The 17,500-nt window shown below is 40.9% G+C and overlaps 2 protein-coding genes across 4 annotated transcripts in view; one reads left to right on the forward strand and one right to left on the reverse strand.

Moving 5' to 3' along the window:
- The window catches only part of arhgap28 (Rho GTPase activating protein 28), a 16,819-nt gene extending 12,128 nt beyond the window's left edge, over positions 1-4,691 (reverse strand). The window contains exons 1-2 of one of the 2 annotated variants that reach the window (XM_044339600.1): positions 3,459-4,691; positions 3,171-3,388 (exon numbers count right to left, since the gene is read on the reverse strand). In XM_044339600.1, coding sequence (XP_044195535.1) covers positions 3,171-3,388; positions 3,459-3,621 — 381 coding nt within the window. In that variant the 5' untranslated portion in view covers positions 3,622-4,691. Of the gene's footprint in view, positions 1-3,170; positions 3,389-3,458 lie in introns of those variants that run through there. The other variant, XM_044339599.1, reaches the window with a different exon arrangement.
- Positions 4,692-9,982: 5,291 nt separating this feature from the next.
- LOC122972685 (lethal(3)malignant brain tumor-like protein 4) overlaps positions 9,983-17,500 on the forward strand; it is a 29,156-nt gene continuing 21,638 nt past the window's right edge. For both annotated transcript variants that reach the window (XM_044339934.1, XM_044339935.1), the window contains exons 1-2: positions 9,983-10,072; positions 10,838-10,931. In XM_044339934.1, the coding sequence (XP_044195869.1) occupies positions 10,905-10,931 (27 nt within the window). In that variant the 5' untranslated portion in view covers positions 9,983-10,072; positions 10,838-10,904. The remainder of the gene's footprint in view (positions 10,073-10,837; positions 10,932-17,500) is intronic.

Consider the following 17,500-nt stretch of genomic DNA (forward strand, 5'->3'; position numbering starts at 1 on the left):
GAACGCAGCTGCACGTGTTCTGACTAAAACTAGAAAAAGAGACCACATTTCTCCCATTTTAGCTTCACTACATTGGCTTCCTGTAAAATCTAGAATAGAATCTAAAATCCTTCTCCTAACTTACAAAGCCCTTAATGGTCAGACACCATCATATCTTGAAGAGCTCATAGTACCGTATTATCCCACTAGAACACTGCGCTCCCAGTATGCAGCTTACTGGTGGTTCCTACAGTCTTTAAAAGTAGAATGGGAGGCAGAGCCTTCAGTGATCAGGCTCCTCTCCTGTGGAACCATCTTCCAGTCTCTCCGTCTGTGACTGACTGCTGCAGAGCTGCAGTCCACTGCTGCTCCGCGGTGGACTGGTTCAGTAATGGTGGAGCGACTGGCTGGGATGACGAGGAGCTCGGTCTTAGAGAGGTTGAGTTGAAGGTGGCGTTCTTTCATCCATGCTGATATATCAGCGAGGCCTGACGAGGTCTGAGCTGAGACCGTGTGGTCTTCTGGCGGTAACGACAGGAAGAGCTGATTATCATCTGCATAGCAATGGTATGAGAAACCATGGAAACCATGGAAACCATGGGAGTGGATGATGGTGCCAAGTGAGGTGGTGTATTTTGAGAAGAGGAGACCAAGCACTGACCCTCGAGGAACCCCTGTGGATAAGCTGTGCGGTTTGGAAACTTCTCCCTTCCAAGAAATATATTAGACTTATTCTACCATTTGTGTAAATTTCATGATGTGGAGAACTCTCAGATGTTCCTCTGGCCCTGGTCTTGCCTCTGGTCTTTTCAGGACTGATTTTAAACAGCAGATGACAGATTGAGCCATTTTCAACCAAGCAGGAAGCTCCAGGTCTGAAAAGTTAAGCCAATGAGGAAGTGCCTTAAACCTGCATTGTCTCTAATGGCCAGCAGGGGGCGTCTCTACTGGCTGCAATCAGAAAATGACCGTATTTCTCACTGGGTTTATTACCTCAGTAAACACTTTCCTGGTGAGTTTATGGTCTCAATCACTAGTTTCAAGTCTTCTTCAGTACAGCGTGATGTTTAGTCAATTCTGGTCCCTTTTAGAGTAAAACAGACGATGAAGCAGCGTCTGCTTTAGGGCGGGGCTACATTGTGATTGACAAGTCGCTACCACGGTGACAACACTGGTTAGGTAACGTAACCATGGCGTAACCCCAGATTCACAGAGTATTGGCGTAGCCGTCGCCATCTGTGTTCATGACAGTTATTTGTAACATTTTGGTCACTTAAAACAGTCGTGTTCAGCGTTTGGTTGAACTAAAAGATCCTCGAAGGAATCGGATGTTTTCATTTTGTTTTAATTGTTTTAAGCCTGTTTTTCTCTAGTGGAAATTAGCATTAGCATTAGCATTATCACAGTTAACCATAGACTGTAAAGGCACAGTGCTAACCAAGCTAGCAGCTAGCATTAGGGTCAGCTCCACCTTCTTGTCCAAATATGGTCACTTCTGGCTCCAAAATTCCAAGATGGCGACGGTCAAAATGCAAACTCGAGTCCACAAACCAACGGGTGACGTCATGGCGGCAACGTCCAGTATAATCTTTATATATTATTACATTATTTTTACAATCTATGTTTTCAACTCATGAAATGCTAATTTTCATACATTTAGTGTCAATGTGAGTATTAACACCAGCATCGATGTTTCATCACAGTATAACATATAATCAATATTATAGAAATGATGATTCATTAGTGATCAATCACATCACGAGTCATGGAGATAATTATTCATTGATCTTATGTGTCTAAAGCTTCATATTGATTGTTTAAATTAAACTGAGATTACAGATTATGTGCAACAAACATTTCAGGTGATTGATCTGCTCTGATGACCAGCAGGTGATTGATCCGCTCTGATAACCAGCAGGTGATTGATCTGCTCTGATGACCAGCAGGTGATTGATCCGCTCTGATGACCAGCAGGTGATTGATCCGCTCTGATGACCTGCAGGTGATTGATCCGCTCTGATAACCAGCAGGTGATTGATCCGCTCTGATGACCTGCAGGTGATTGATCCGCTCTGATAACCAGCAGGTGATTGATCTGCTCTGATAACCAGCAGGTGATTGATCGATGTGATCAGAGTCTCAGAGTTACGGTTTGAGGATGAATTCACGCTGTGGAATATTTGAATGTGAGAGAAAAAAACTGCTGTTCAAAGAAATGACTGATGTGCATAAAAGGAATAATGTTAAATAAAGTCCTGAGTAACTGGAATAGTAACTGGAATAGTAACTGGAATAGTAACTGGAACACTGGTCTACTGTGGTTTGAATGGAGAAATATCAATGAAACCTTGTTTCTGTTTTTATAAGCAAAGTAAAAGTTTTATAAATCTGAAAGTGGGTTGAAACAGGTTTTTGCTTCGATGTCACTAAATATTATTATTAATGTTTCCCTTTGTTCTCTCAGCCAGCTGTCTGTCTTCCTCTCAGTGATCAAACCAAACAACCAATCAAAGGTCACGGTCAGTATTCAAAGTGACCAATTAAAGGAGCGGACCGTCTATTCCGTCCCGCCTCCAAAGTCTCAAAACTCAACTTGACGAGCGAGCGAGTCTTGAGCCGTTGTGAGTGTCACAGCTCCGTGCTCGTGGAACCACATTTGTGCACGTGCACACGCTTGGTTTTCATGTGTGCGGGTTTTGAGACTAATTAAACGCCATATTTTAGGCTCAGGACAGACTAACCCACTTTCATTTCCAGCTGATGGGGACTCAGCTGGGTGGAGGGCGGGCAGGTATGGACGCTTTGCAAAGCAAAGTCTTTGTTTAATTGTTTATTTTACATTTAAAAGCTCATCATCCGAGTTACAAGACCCTGAGACCCTGTTAATGTCTGACCCGGCTGCACAGACACCATGACATCATCTTTATATTACAACCTTCTCTGTAAAAAGTGTTTTTTCTTAAGGTTACACATCATGGTGGCTCATCAACGTCATGTATGTTAGAGTTAATACTCCCCTGACCGAGGCACTGGAGCTGGTCCCACGGTGATCAATAAAGTACTTCTTCTTGTTCTTCTCATTAAACTACAAGTATACAGTATATACCCGTAGATACTATATATATATATATATATATACAGTATATATATATATATACATGTGTGTGTGCGTGTGTGTTTGTGTTTCCCACCACAGTGAAGATGTCACGGACGTCTCTGATTGGCTGCCTGTTTCTCCTCTTCAGCGTCTCGTTGTAGTTGTCCAGCCTCCTCCTCACCGTGGCGACCTGTTGCTGTGTCAACGTTGACAGCAGCGCCTCGGCCGGTGGCGACGGCTCCTCTGATGACGAGCCCGTCACCAGGGAAGATAACCCCGCCTCCGTTAGCCACGCCTCCTCCAGCTCCACCTCTGCAGTTAAACAGAGAGGTGGAAGTCAGAGGGAAAGACGACGTCTCACTCTGCTGTCAGTTTGTCTTACCGTCCATACTCTTTCTCTCTTCTTCTTCCTCCTCTTCCTCCCCCTCCTCCTCCTCGATGCTCTGCACTTCTTTCCAGAAGGTCTCCATGGCAACGTGTTGGGGGTCAGAGGTGTGATGGGATGGATACGTGGTGGAGGAGGTGGCGGGTGGAGACGACAACATCCTGCAGAGACAGACATGGATCCTATCAGCCAATCAGAGACTGTTTCTGACTGATTAAACCAGTGTTGCCAATTTAGCGACTTTGTCGTTAGATGTAGCAACTTTTCAGACCTCTTTAGCAACTTTTTCTCAAAAAAGCAGCTAGCAACTTATCTAGCGACTTTCTGGACAGACTTTAACTCGTCTCCCAGTATTCCTCAGTGAACGAGGCTGATGTGTCTCTCTGGACTCAGTGGACCAATCATCAGCCAGAGGAGTGAATCAGCTGTGAATGTGTGAAGTTAACGTTTGTCATAATAGTCAGTTAACAATAGTGAATTTATTGCAGTGCGTGATCATCTCTCTATTCATGATACTTCAGTTAAAGTTGATACGACCTGCATGAATATTATTATTAGAGGCAGATTTAGATGCTTGAAAAGAAAAATAGCTAACGAAGCTAACGAAGCTAACGAAGCTAACTCCGACGCTGACACTGTATCCAGTTCTCTTTATCATCCATGACTCAAGAAGTGGAGATGTGTCGTCCATCTTTATGTACAGTCTATGGATTCAGTATATCAGCTGTGCCTGTTCGGTGCAGCACTCTGGTAGGTGTCCCTTTGAGTTTTGAAGTGTTTTATCATCTGTTTGATATACTCTGGTCACCTCCACGTGTGGAGCCTTCTGTGTGGGTGTTGTGCAGTAATCAGCCAGGCTGACGTTATGTGTCTGTTTGGTGGCGGGTTCATTCATTTAATCTGTTTTCTTGTTACTTTCTTTTTGTTACGTGCCAGTCCTGCATGACACTCTTTGCTAAATAACATAGACGTGTTATTAACTAAGTTTAATAATATACATCATTGTAGCTGCCACACGGCACTAATATAGTGAATTTAACACGTGTTCTCTGCTTTTGTTCGAGTGCTGTAGGGCCGATGGCGAGCACGGCGTCCAGGTGATAGAGGTCCTTACCTGTGCTTCACACCCCCAGAATTGTGTTTGTTGGTTTGTATTTGTGTGTGTGTGTGTGTGTGAGAGAGGGAGAGAGAGAGAGAGAGAGAGGAAGTCAGCTTCTTCCAGTGTATTGATCAGTGTATTGTGGGGGTTGGGGGAGGGGGACCTTGGTCTAATGGTTTTAGTTCCCCAGGGAGGACAGAGTGGGGTGCACAGGCTAGCGCTAGCTGCTGCTGTGAGTCCATTAGGAGGAAATAGATGGTGTCAGCCAATCAGAGCGTCAGCAGTAAGTGTCTTCACTTAGTTATCTGAGCTGCAGGACGGCCGACTGTCAGCTCACTTTACTGCAGTTTAAGTTATTTTAACAGTTTTTACTTTAACATGCTGCTCATATTCTGAGCTGTCACAGTATTTCCTCATAATTAGTCTCATCAGTCACAGATGAACATGTGATGAATCCTTAATGAAGCTTTCAGACAGCAGAGAGACTTTATTCTTTAGTTTTTATACTTCAATCACACTAAACAGTGGTTCAATGTTACATTAAACAGGATCGCATCATGATGTCAGTGAGTTATATTACATGAAGAATGTTTTTAATAAATATGGGTCAAACACTCCACAAAATGTAAATTAGCTGCACAAAATGTTTATAAAAAGTTGAAATATTTCCATGTTCGTGTGTTCTGGGTCACATGAGGAGGATGTTTGTATGTTTTGACCCTGAACAGCATGTTGTTAAGATTTAAGTTTGATGTCATTCTGTCTGCATATAAACCTGTAAATCTGTTTATACATTGATATATAATATATGATACTGATCAGATAATCATATCGTCTGAGCTCTGAGTCCGCCTACATCTGCTAATCAATACCATCAGTGCAGTCAGACTTCTCAATATGTTATCAATATATCATCAATATGTTATCAATATGTTATCAGTCATCAAAAGAGACACAAAGAACAGAAACAGACTCACCTCCATCTGGTCCAGCTTCTGCTCTGAGTGAAAACGGGGAGTGATGACTACAGAGATCAGCTCTGATTGGTCAGTCTGATCAGTTGACAGTTTAGACCAACAGCTGAACATTTCTCAGACTGGGAGTGCTGGGAATCTCCATCAGCTGTTAGTGTAGCTTAGCATAAAGACTGTATACTATAAGGAACTGTCCACTCAACCTCCTTTAACCAATGAGGATGAAGCATAAGGATTTTAAACCAATCAAATGACTTCTTAACTGTTTGACCAGAGACGAGATAAACAAGGCGATGACATCACTGAGAAACAATAAATGTTGACATGATACATGTACACACGATTTAAGAGCTACATACATGATACATACATGATACATACATGATACATATACACACGATTTAAGAGCTACATACATGATACATACATGATACATACATGATACATATACACATGATTTAAGAGCTACATACATGATACATACATGATACATACATGATACATATACACATGATTTAAGAGCTACATACATGATACATACATGATACATACATGATACATATACACATGATTTAAGAGCTACATACATGATACATATATGATACATACATGATACATATACACATGATTTAAGAGGTACATACATGATACATACATGATACATACATGATACATACATGATACATATACACACGATTTAAGAGCTACATACATGATACATACATGATACATACATGATACATATACACATGATTTAAGAGCTACATACATGATACATACATGATACATACATGATACATACATGATACATATACACACGATTTAAGAGGTACATACATGATACATACATGATACATACATGATACATACATGATACATATACACATGATTTAAGAGCTACATACATGATACATACATGATACATACATGATACATACATGATACATATACACATGATTTAAGAGCTACATACATGATACATACATGATACATACATGATACATACATGATACATATACACATGATTTAAGAGCTACATACATGATACATGCATACATGATTTAAGATGTTGTACCCGGAATCAGCTGGAGCCACTCTCCCAGTTTGTGGATCACAGCCCCCAGTGCTCCCATTACCACTGACACCACTGTTGCCTTTACTCCCCACATCTTTTCTAGCTCCTCTTGGTATTTTTTGATCTTCTTGTGTTCCTTCTTCCTGATATCACCACTATCACCACTGCCTTCTTCTGTTGTTTGTTGATCAAAACGATGTCCGGTTGGTTAGCCATCACCAGCTTGTCAGTCTGGATCTGGAAGTCCCACAGGATCTTGGCTCGGTCATTCTCAACCACCTTAGGAGGTGTCTTCCATTGTGACCTTGGGACCTCCAGCCCATACTCAGTGCAGATGTTCCTGTACACTATGCCAGTCACTTGGTTATGGTGTTCCATGTACGCTGTTCCTGCCTGCATCTTACACCCTGCTATTATGTGCTGAACTGTCTCAGGAGCATCTTTGCACAGCCTGCACCTGGGGTCCTGTCTGGTGTGGTAGATCCCCGCCTCCATTGATCTTGTACTGAGTGCCTGTTCTTGTGCTGCCATGATCAGTGCTTCTGTGCTGTCCTTCAGTCCAGCCTTTTCCAGCCACTGGTAGGATTTCTTGATATCAGCCACTTCTTCTATCTGTCGGTGGTACATGCCGTGTAGGGGCTTGTCCCTCCATGATGGTTCCTCCTCCTCCTCTGCATCATCGGGTTTCTGCTGCCTGAGGTTCACTTAGCAGTTCATCTTTGGGAGCCATCTTCCTGATGTATTCCTGGATGTTGGTTGTTTCGTCCTGGACTGTGGCTCTGATGCTCACCAGTCCTCAGCCTCCCTCGTTCCGCTTAGTGTACAGTCTCAGGGTGCTGGACTTGGGATGAAACCCTCCATGCATTGTGAGGAGCTTTCTTGTCTTGATATCAGTGGCCTCTATCTCCTCCTTTGGCCAGCTTATTATATCAGTGGGGTATCTGATGACTGGCAGGGCGTACGTGTTGATGGCCCGTATCTTGTTCTTCCCATTCAGCCGACTTTTCAGGACCTGCCTTACTCTGTGTAGGTATTTGGCTGTGGCTGACTTCCTTGCGGCCTCCTCATGGTTCCCATTTGCCTCCCAAGGTATTTGTAGCTGTCCTGAACATCTGCAATGCTGCCTCCTGGTAGCTCAACCCCTCATGTCCTGATCATCTTCCCTCTCTTTGATACCATCTGATCACACTTATCTAGTCTGAATGACCTTCCGATGTCGTTGCTGTAGATCCTGGTGATGTGGATCAGTGAGTCGATGTCTCGCTCATTCCTGGCATACAGCTTGATGTCATCCATGTAGAGGAGGTGACTGATGGTTGTTCCACTTCAGAACCGGTATCCGTAGCCACTCTTTGAGATGATCTGGCTGAGGGGGTTCAGGCCTATGCAGAACAGCAGCGGGGATAGTGGATCACCTTGGTACTTGATGGTAACTTGTGCAGTTTGCTTTGAGTTGGCCTCCAGAGTCGTTTTCCACAGCCCCATTGAGTTCTTGATGAAGGCTCTTAGTGTCCTGTTGATGTTGTGCATTTCCAAGCATTCCAGTATCCATGTGTGTGGCACTGAGTCGTAGGTCTTCTTGTAGTCAATCCAGGCGGTGCACAGGTTGGTCTGCCTGGTCTTGCAGTCTTGGGTGACTGTTCTATCGACCAGTAGCTGGTGCTTAGCTCCCCTGGTATTACTACCAGTTCCTTTCTGGGCCCTGCTCATGTATTGGGCCATGTGCCTATTCATCTTAGCCGATATGATGCCTGCGGCACTGTTTGAAAAATTCAGTTCTGTTTTGTCCAATTTTTACAGCACATTCATTTTCTGTGTACTTGCATTTAATTAAATCATATACTTTGCCTCCGAAGCCATTTTGGAGTAACTGGTAGAAAAGACCACTGTGCCAAATCGAATCAAAAGCTTTCCTGAAATCAACAAAGCAAGCGTACATTTTTCCTTTATGTTTTTGGTGAACATGTTTTTGGATTAGAGTATGGAGAGTAAATATGTGATCTGTTGTTCTCTGTCTGGGTATAAAGCCAATTTGGGATTTACTTAGTATGTTGCTTTCGATCACGTAGGACAGTATTCTTGAATTTAATGTGCTACAAAATAGTTTCCCCAAATTATAATTTACACAGTAATTATTGGGATTTAGAAAAATAATTTAGAAAAAATAGGAGTAATCAGTCCCTTGTTCCAAATTTCAGGATATATGCCACTTTTTAATACCAAATTTAATAATTTTAGAACAGCCATTTTCAGTTTGCTACTACTGTGTTTCAACATTTCTGTCCTGATAGCATCAAAACCACAAACCTTTCCATCTTTAAGATCAGACCGTTTTTCTTGTAGCTTTTCTATTTGAGTGATTGGACTGTTCAGAGCGTTTTGATCCTTTATTACATTTTCTAATGATTTCAATTTGTCAGCTGTGGACATCTGATGTGTGTTTCAACCATAGTGATCTGGATTTTCATATAAATTTGAGAAATAGTTTTTCCAAACATTGGCATTCTCTCTCTCTCTCTCTCTCTTTCTCTCTCTCGCTCTCTTTCTCTCTCTCTGTCTCTCTCTCTTACTCTCTCTCTCTCTCTCTTTCTCTCTCTCGCTCTCTTACTCTCTCGCTCTCTCTCTCTTACTCTCTCTCTCTCTCTCTCTCTGTCTCTCTTACTCTCTCTCTCTCTCTCTTTCTCTCTCTCTCTCTGTCTCTCTTACTCTCTCTCTCTCTCTCTTACTCTCTCTTTCTCTCTCTCTCTCTCTCTCTCTCTGTCTCTCTCTCTCTCTTACTCTCTCTCTCTCTCTCTCTCTTACTCTCTCTTTCTCTCTCTCTCTCTGTCTCTCTTACTCTCTCTCTCTCTCTTACTCTCTCTCTCTCTCTCTCTGTCTCTCTCTCTCTCTTACTCTCTCTCTCTCTTACTCTCTCTCTCTCTCTCTTACTCTCTCTTTCTCTCTCTCTCTCTTTCTCTCTCTCTTACTCTTTCTCTCTCTCTCTGTCTCTCTCTCTCTTACTCTCTCTCTCTTACTCTCTCTCTCTTACTCTTTCTCTCTCGCTCTTTCTCTCTCTTTCTCTCTCTCTTACTCTCTCTCTCTCTCTCTGTCTCTCTCTCTCTTACTCTCTCTCTCTTACTCTTTCTCTCTCGCTCTCTCTCTTACTCTTTCTCTCTCTTTCTGTCTCTCTCTCTCTTACTCTCTCTCTCTTACTCTTTCTCTCTCGCTCTCTCTCTCTCTTTCTCTCTCTTTCTCTCTCGCTCTCTCTCTCTCTTACTCTTTCTCTCTCTCTCTCTCTCTCTCTTACTCTCTCTCTCTCTCGCTCTCGCTCTCTCTCTCTCGTACTCTCTCTCTCTCTCTCTCGCTCTCTCTCTCTTTCTATCTGCCCCCCGCCCCCTCCCTTAGCACATGCGCAGTACGTGCTCGGTATTTCCGTGTTGCGGAGCTGTCAGCAGTGTGTGCGGTGCGGCGGATCACCGACACGGTAAGTTCTGTTGGACCGGCTCGGTACCGGCGGCTCTCTCCGGTCCTCCGGCTCTCCTCAGCGGCTCTCCGCTGCAGCTGAAGCCGCTGTGAGGGGCTCGGAGCCCGGCGGGGAGAGCTGCGGAGCCCGGCGGGTTCCTGATGAAAGTCTTTGGATCAGACAGGAAGCCCGCACTCCGCTCAGGCCTTCACAATAAACTGATGCAGAGAATCGATTAGTGATTGTTTTTCTGTCAGTGCAGTGAGACAGTAAATAAAACTATCCGACAGGTTTAGTAATCAATAAAGTCTTCAGCTGTGTTCACACTCAAAAACAATAAGTAAATAAATAAGCAGCTGTGCCTGTTGAAGATAAATAAAATGTTTTATCAGGAAAGATCATGTGATCAATATCCATACAGTAACAACATGTGAGCTGAGCGGACAGCAGGTGGCGCTCTCAGCTCATTAAACTGCGCTGACGTCACTTCAACAAGTCGTCACACCTGTGGGGGGGCGGGTACACTTTCACTCTACAGGGGGATGTGTGTGCGTTTCCTGCGGGTCAGATCGATTTATTGATGGTTGTATTGATGGTTTGGATGAAGAACTCAGTGTCTAACTGCAGTTTATCAGTTCAACAGAAGACTGGATCAGGTGTCATCATGATGTCATCGTCACGTCAGAGTCACTCAGATTATTTCATCGCCACTCTGATTGGTGTCTCTGTCGTCACATCAACATGTTGTCATGGCAACGTCATGTCTCTCTCTCTCTCTCTGTGCAGGTGTGTCTGAAGACTGACTGGCTTACTGGTTTGATGATCGGTGACCTGATAAGTCCCTGATTGGTCCATGATTGGCTCGACACACACTCTCATGGTGTGACACACACACACACACACACACACACACACACAGACACACACACAGACACACACACACTGCAGTCCATGATGACATCACGAGGGGACAAACAGCAGAACAAGATGTAGAAAAGTGTACACAGTGTAGGAACCCAGAACGTGATCAGTTCCTGACACATTACATCATCAGATCAATAATTAATATTAAGACATAAATCAGGTGGTCTGATAGGAAGAGGGGGGAGGAGAGAGACAGAGGGATGATGGAGGCGGCGGGGGGAGAGCAGGTCACAGTGCAGGTGCCCCTCCTGTTGATCTGTGTCCAGCTTGCTGTAAGCAGCAACACATTGGTGAGAGCAGGGAAGCAGGCGCATGGCGGCGCAAGCTGGGCGCCGACCCACAAACACCAGCAGCATGTATACTGTATATATGCATACTGTATATATGTGCACTGTATATATGTATACTATATATATGTGTACTGTATATATGCATACTATATATGTATACTGTATATATGTATACTGTATATATTTATACTGTATATATGTGTACTGTACATATGTATACTGTATATATGCATACTATATATGCATACTGTATATATGTGTACAGTATATATGCATACTATATATATGTATACCGTATATATGCATACTGTATATATGTATACTGTATATATGCATTCTATATATATATACTGTATATATGTATACTGTATATATGCATACTGTATATATGCATACTATATATATGTGTACTGTATATATGCATACTATATATGCATACTGTATATATGTGTACTGTATATATGCATACTATATATATGCATACTGTATATATGTATACTGTATATATGTATACTGTATATATTTATACTGTATATATGTGTACTGTATATATGTATACTGTATATATGCATACTGTATCTATGTATACTGTATATATGCATACTATATATGTATACTGTATATATGCATACTGTATATGTATACTGTATATATGTGTACTGTATATATGCATACTATATATATGCATACTGTATATATGTATACTGTATATATGCATACCGTATATATGTGTACTGTATATATGCATACTATATATGTGTACTGTATATATGTATACTGTATATATGCATACTGTATATATTTATACTGGATATCTGTATATATTTATACTATATATCTGTATATATGCATACTGTATATATGTGTACTGTATATATGTATACTGTATATATGTATACTGTATATGTATACTGTATATATGCATACTATATATGTATACTGTATATATGCATACTGTATATATGTATACTATATATATGTGTACTGTATATATGCATAATATATATGTATACTGTATATATGCATACTGTATATATGCATACCGTATATATATGTACTGTACATATGTATACTGTGTATATGCATACTATATATGTATACTGTATATATGCATACTGTATATATGCATACCGTATATATTTGTACTGTACATATGTATACTGTATATATGCATACTATATATGTATACTGTATATATGCATACTGTATATATGCATACCGTATATATGTGTACTGTACATATGTATACTGTATATATGCATACTATATATGTATACTGTATATATGCATACTGTATATATGCATACCGTATATATGTGTACTGTATATATGTATACTATATATATGTGTACTGTACATATGTATACTGTATATATGCATACTATATATGTATATTATATATATGTGTACTGTATATATGCATACTATATATATGCATACTGTATATATGCATACTATATATATATGTATACTGTATATATTTATACTGTATACTGTATATATGCATACTATATATGTATACTGTATATATTTATACTGTATATATGCATACTGTATATATGCATACTATATATATGTATACCGTATATATGCATACCGTATATATGTATACTGTATATATGCATACTGTATATATTTATACTGTATATCTGTATATATTTATACTGTATATATGCATACTGTATATATGTATACTGTATATATGCATACTATATATATGCATACTATATATATGTATACTGTAGACATGTATACTGTATATATGCATACTATATATGTATACTGTATATATGCATACTGTATATATTTATACTGTATATCTGTATATATGTATACTGCATATATGCATACTGTATATATGTGTACTGTATATATGCATATTGTATATATGTATACTGTATATATGCATACTGTATATATGCATACTGTATATATGTGTACTGTATATATGCATATTGTATATATGTATACTGCATATATGCATACTGTATATATGTGTACTGTATATATGCATATTGTATATATGTATACTGTATATATGCATATTGTATATATGTATACTGTATATATGCATACTGTATATATGTATACTGTATATATATATACTGTATCTACATGAATATTCGAATAGTGATTCTGCCTTTCGAATACCATGGCATCAAAACAAAGCTCCAAAGTTTCCAACTATTAGATACAACCCACCATTCACTCTGAAAGATGCAGTTTATAACCTGTGTGTACCTGTTCAGATGTGTAACTGTTCAGATGTGTAACTGTTCAGGTGTCTAACTGGTCAGGTGTGTTTCTGTTCAGGTGTGTAACTGTTCAGGTGTGTATCTGTTCAGGTGTGTAACTGTTCAGGTGTGTAACTGTTCAGATGTGTATCTGTTCAGGTGTGTAACTGTTCAGGTGTGTTTCTGTTCAGGTGTGTAACTGTTCAGGTGTGTATCTGTTCAGGTGTGTAACTGTTCAGGTGTGTATCTGTTCAGGTGTGTAACTGTTCAGGTGTGTATCTGTTCAGGTGTGTAACTGTTCAGGTGTGTAACTGTTCAGGTGTGTATCTGTTCAGGTGTGTAACTGTTCAGGTGTGTAACTGTTCAGGTGTGTATCTGTTCAGGTGTGTATCTGTTCAGGTGTCTAACTGTTCAGGTGTCTAACTGTTCAGGTGTGTATCTGTTCAGGTGTGTAACTGTTCAGGTGTGTAACTGTTCAGGTGTGTAACTGTTCAGGTGTGTATCTGTTCAGGTGTGTATCTGTTCAGGTGTCTAACTGTTCAGGTGTGTAACTGTTCAGGTGTGTATCTGTTCAGGTGTGTTTCTGTTCAGGTGTGTAACTGTTCAGGTGTGTATCTGTTCAGGTGTGTAACTGTTCAGGTGTGTATCTGTTCAGGTGTGTAACTGTTCAGGTGTGTATCTGTTCAGGTGTGTATCTGTTCAGGTGTGTTTCTGTTCAGGTGTGTTTCTGTTCAGGTGTGTATCTGTTCAGGTGTGTTTCTGTTTCTGTTCAGGTGCGTATCTGTTCAGGTGTGTATCTGTTCAGGTGTGTTTCTGTTCAGGTGTGTTTCTGTTCAGGTGTGTAACTGTTCAGGTGTGTTTCTGTTCAGGTGTGTATCTGTTCAGGTGTGTAACTGTTCAGGTGTGTATCTGTTCAGGTGTGTAACTGTTCAGGTGTGTAACTGTTCAGGTGTGTATCTGTTCAGGTGTGTAACTGTTCAGGTGTGTATCTGTTCAGGTGTCTAACTGTTCAGGTGTGTATCTGTTCAGGTGTGTATCTGTTCATGTGTGTATCTGTTCAGGTGTGTAACTGTTCAGGTGTGTAACTGTTCAGGTGTGTATCTGTTCAGGTGTGTATCTGTTCAGGTGTGTAACTGTTCAGGTGTGTATCTGTTCAGGTGTGTATCTGTTCAGGTGTGTAACTGTTCAGGTGTGTATCTGTTCAGGTGTGTATCTGTTCAGGTGTGTTTCTGTTCAGGTGTGTTTCTGTTCAGGTGTGTATCTGTTCAGGTGTGTTTCTGTTCAGGTGTGTAACTGTTCAGGTGTCTAACTGTTCAGGTGTCTAACTGTTCAGGTGTGTATCTGTTCAGGTGTGTATCTGTTCAGGTGTGTATCTGTTCAGGTGTCTAACTGTTCAGGTGTGTAACTGTTCAGGTGTGTTTCTGTTCAGGTGTCTAACTGTTCAGGTGTCTAACTGTTCAGGTGTGTATCTGTTCAGGTGTGTATCTGTTCAGGTGTCTAACTGTTCAGGTGTCTAACTGTTCAGGTGTGTATCTGTTCAGGTGTGTATCTGTTCAGGTGTCTAACTGTTCAGGTGTGTAACTGTTCAGGTGTGTTTCTGTTCAGGTGTGTAACTGTTCAGGTGTGTATCTGTTCAGGTGTGTATCTGTTCAGGTGTCTAACTGTTCAGGTGTGTATCTGTCCAGGTGTGTATCTGTTCAGGTGTGTTTCTGTTCAGGTGTGTAACTGTTCAGGTGTGTATCTGTTCAGGTGTGTATCTGTTCAGGTGTCTAACTGTTCAGGTGTGTATCTGTCCAGGTGTGTTTCTGTTCAGGTGTGTAACTGTTCAGGTGTGTTTCTGTTCAGGTGTGTTTCTGTTCAGGTGTCTAACTGTTCAGTTGTGTAACTGTTCAGGTGTGTAACTGTTCAGGTGTGTAACTGTTCAGGTGTGTTTCTGTTCAGGTGTGTAACTGTTCAGGTGTGTAACTGTTCAGGTGTGTATCTGTTCAGGTGTGTATCTGTTCAGGTGTGTAACTGTTCAGGTGTGTATCTGTTCAGGTGTCTAACTGTTCAGGTGTGTATCTGTTCAGGTGTGTTTCTGTTCAGGTGTCTAACTGTTCAGTTGTGTAACTGTTCAGGTGTGTAACTGTTCAGGTGTGTAACTGTTCAGGTGTGTTTCTGTTCAGGTGTGTAACTGTTCAGGTGTGTAACTGTTCAGGTGTGTATCTGTTCAGGTGTGTATCTGTTCAGGTGTGTTTCTGTTCAGGTGTGTAACTGTTCAGGTGTGTTTCTGTTCAGGTGTGTAACTGTTCAGGTGTGTAACTGTTCAGGTGTGTAACTGTTCAGGTGTGTATCTGTTCAGGTGTGTATCTGTTCAGGTGTGTTTCTGTTCAGGTGTGTAACTGTTCAGGTGTGTTTCTGTTCAGGTGTGTAACTGTTCAGGTGTGTTTCTGTTCAGGTGTGTAACTGTTCAGGTGTGTATCTGTTCAGGTGTCTAACTGTTCAGGTGTGTATCTGTTCAGGTGTGTATCTGTCCAGGTGTGTATCTGTTCAGGTGTGTATCTGTTCAGGTGTGTAACTGTTCAGGTGTGTAACTGTTCAGGTGTGTATCTGTTCAGGTGTGTAACTGTTCAGGTGTGTAACTGTTCAGGTGTGTATCTGTTCAGGTGTGTAACTGTTCAGGTGTGTAACTGTTCAGGTGTGTATCTGTTCAGGTGTGTATCTGTTCAGGTGTCTAACTGTTCAGGTGTGTATCTGTTCAGGTGTGTACCTGTCCAGGTGTGTACCTCCTGAAATCAATGTGGTTCCACATCTACAGAAACACAACAACATTTTCATCATCACCTGAACCCGACAAAAAACAACTGTCAGTATGTACGTAGTACTGCTTACTAAACACTGTCAGTATGTACGTAGTACTGCTTTCTAAACACTGTCAGTATGTACGTAGTACTGCTTACTAAACACTGTCAGTATGTACGTAGTACTGCTTACTAAACACTGTCAGTATGTACGTAGTACTGCATACAAAACACTGTCAGTATGTACGTAGTACTGCTTACTAAACACTGTCAGTATGTACGTAGTACTGCATACAAAACAACTGTCAGTATGTACGTAGTACTGCTTACTAAACACTGTCAGTATGTACATAGTACTGCTTACTAAACACTGTCAGTATGTACGTAGTACTGCTTACTAAACACTGTCAGTATGTACGTAGTACTGCGTACAAAACACTGTCAGTATGTACGTAGTACTGCTTACTAAACACTGTCAGTATGTACGTAGTACTGCTTACTAAACACTGTCAGTATGTACGTAGTACTGCTTTCTAAACACTGTCAGTATGTACGTAGTACTGCATACAAAACACTGTCAGTATGTATGTAGTACTGCTTACTAAACACTGTCAGTATGTACGTAGTACTGCTTACTAAACACTGTCAGTATGTACGTAGTACTGCATACAAAACAACTGTCAGTATGTACGTAGTACTGCTTACTAAACACTGTCAGTATGTACGTAGTACTGCATACAAAACAACTGTCAGTATGTACGTAGTACTGCATACAAAACAACTGTCAGTATGTACGTAGTACTGCATACAAAACAACTGTCAGTATGTACGTAGTACTGCTTACTAAACACTGTCAGTATGTACGTAGTACTGCGTACAAAACAACTGTCAGTATGTACGTAGTACTGCTTACAAAACACTGTCAGTATGTACGTAGTACTGCTTACTAAACACTGTCAGTATGTACGTAGTACTGCATACAAAACAACTGTCAGTATGTACGTAGTACTGCTTACTAAACACTGTCAGTATGTACGTAGTACTGCTTACTAAACACTGTCAGTATGTACGTAGTACTGCTTACTAAACACTGTCAGTATGTACGTAGTACTGCTTACTAAACACTGTCAGTATGTACGTAGTACTGCTTACTAAACACTGTCAGTATGTACGTAGTACTGCATACAAAACACTGTCAGTATGTACGTAGTACTGCTTACT

This window comes from Thunnus albacares, chromosome 21, assembly GCF_914725855.1.
Source record: "Thunnus albacares chromosome 21, fThuAlb1.1, whole genome shotgun sequence".
NCBI lineage: Eukaryota > Metazoa > Chordata > Actinopteri > Scombriformes > Scombridae > Thunnus > Thunnus albacares.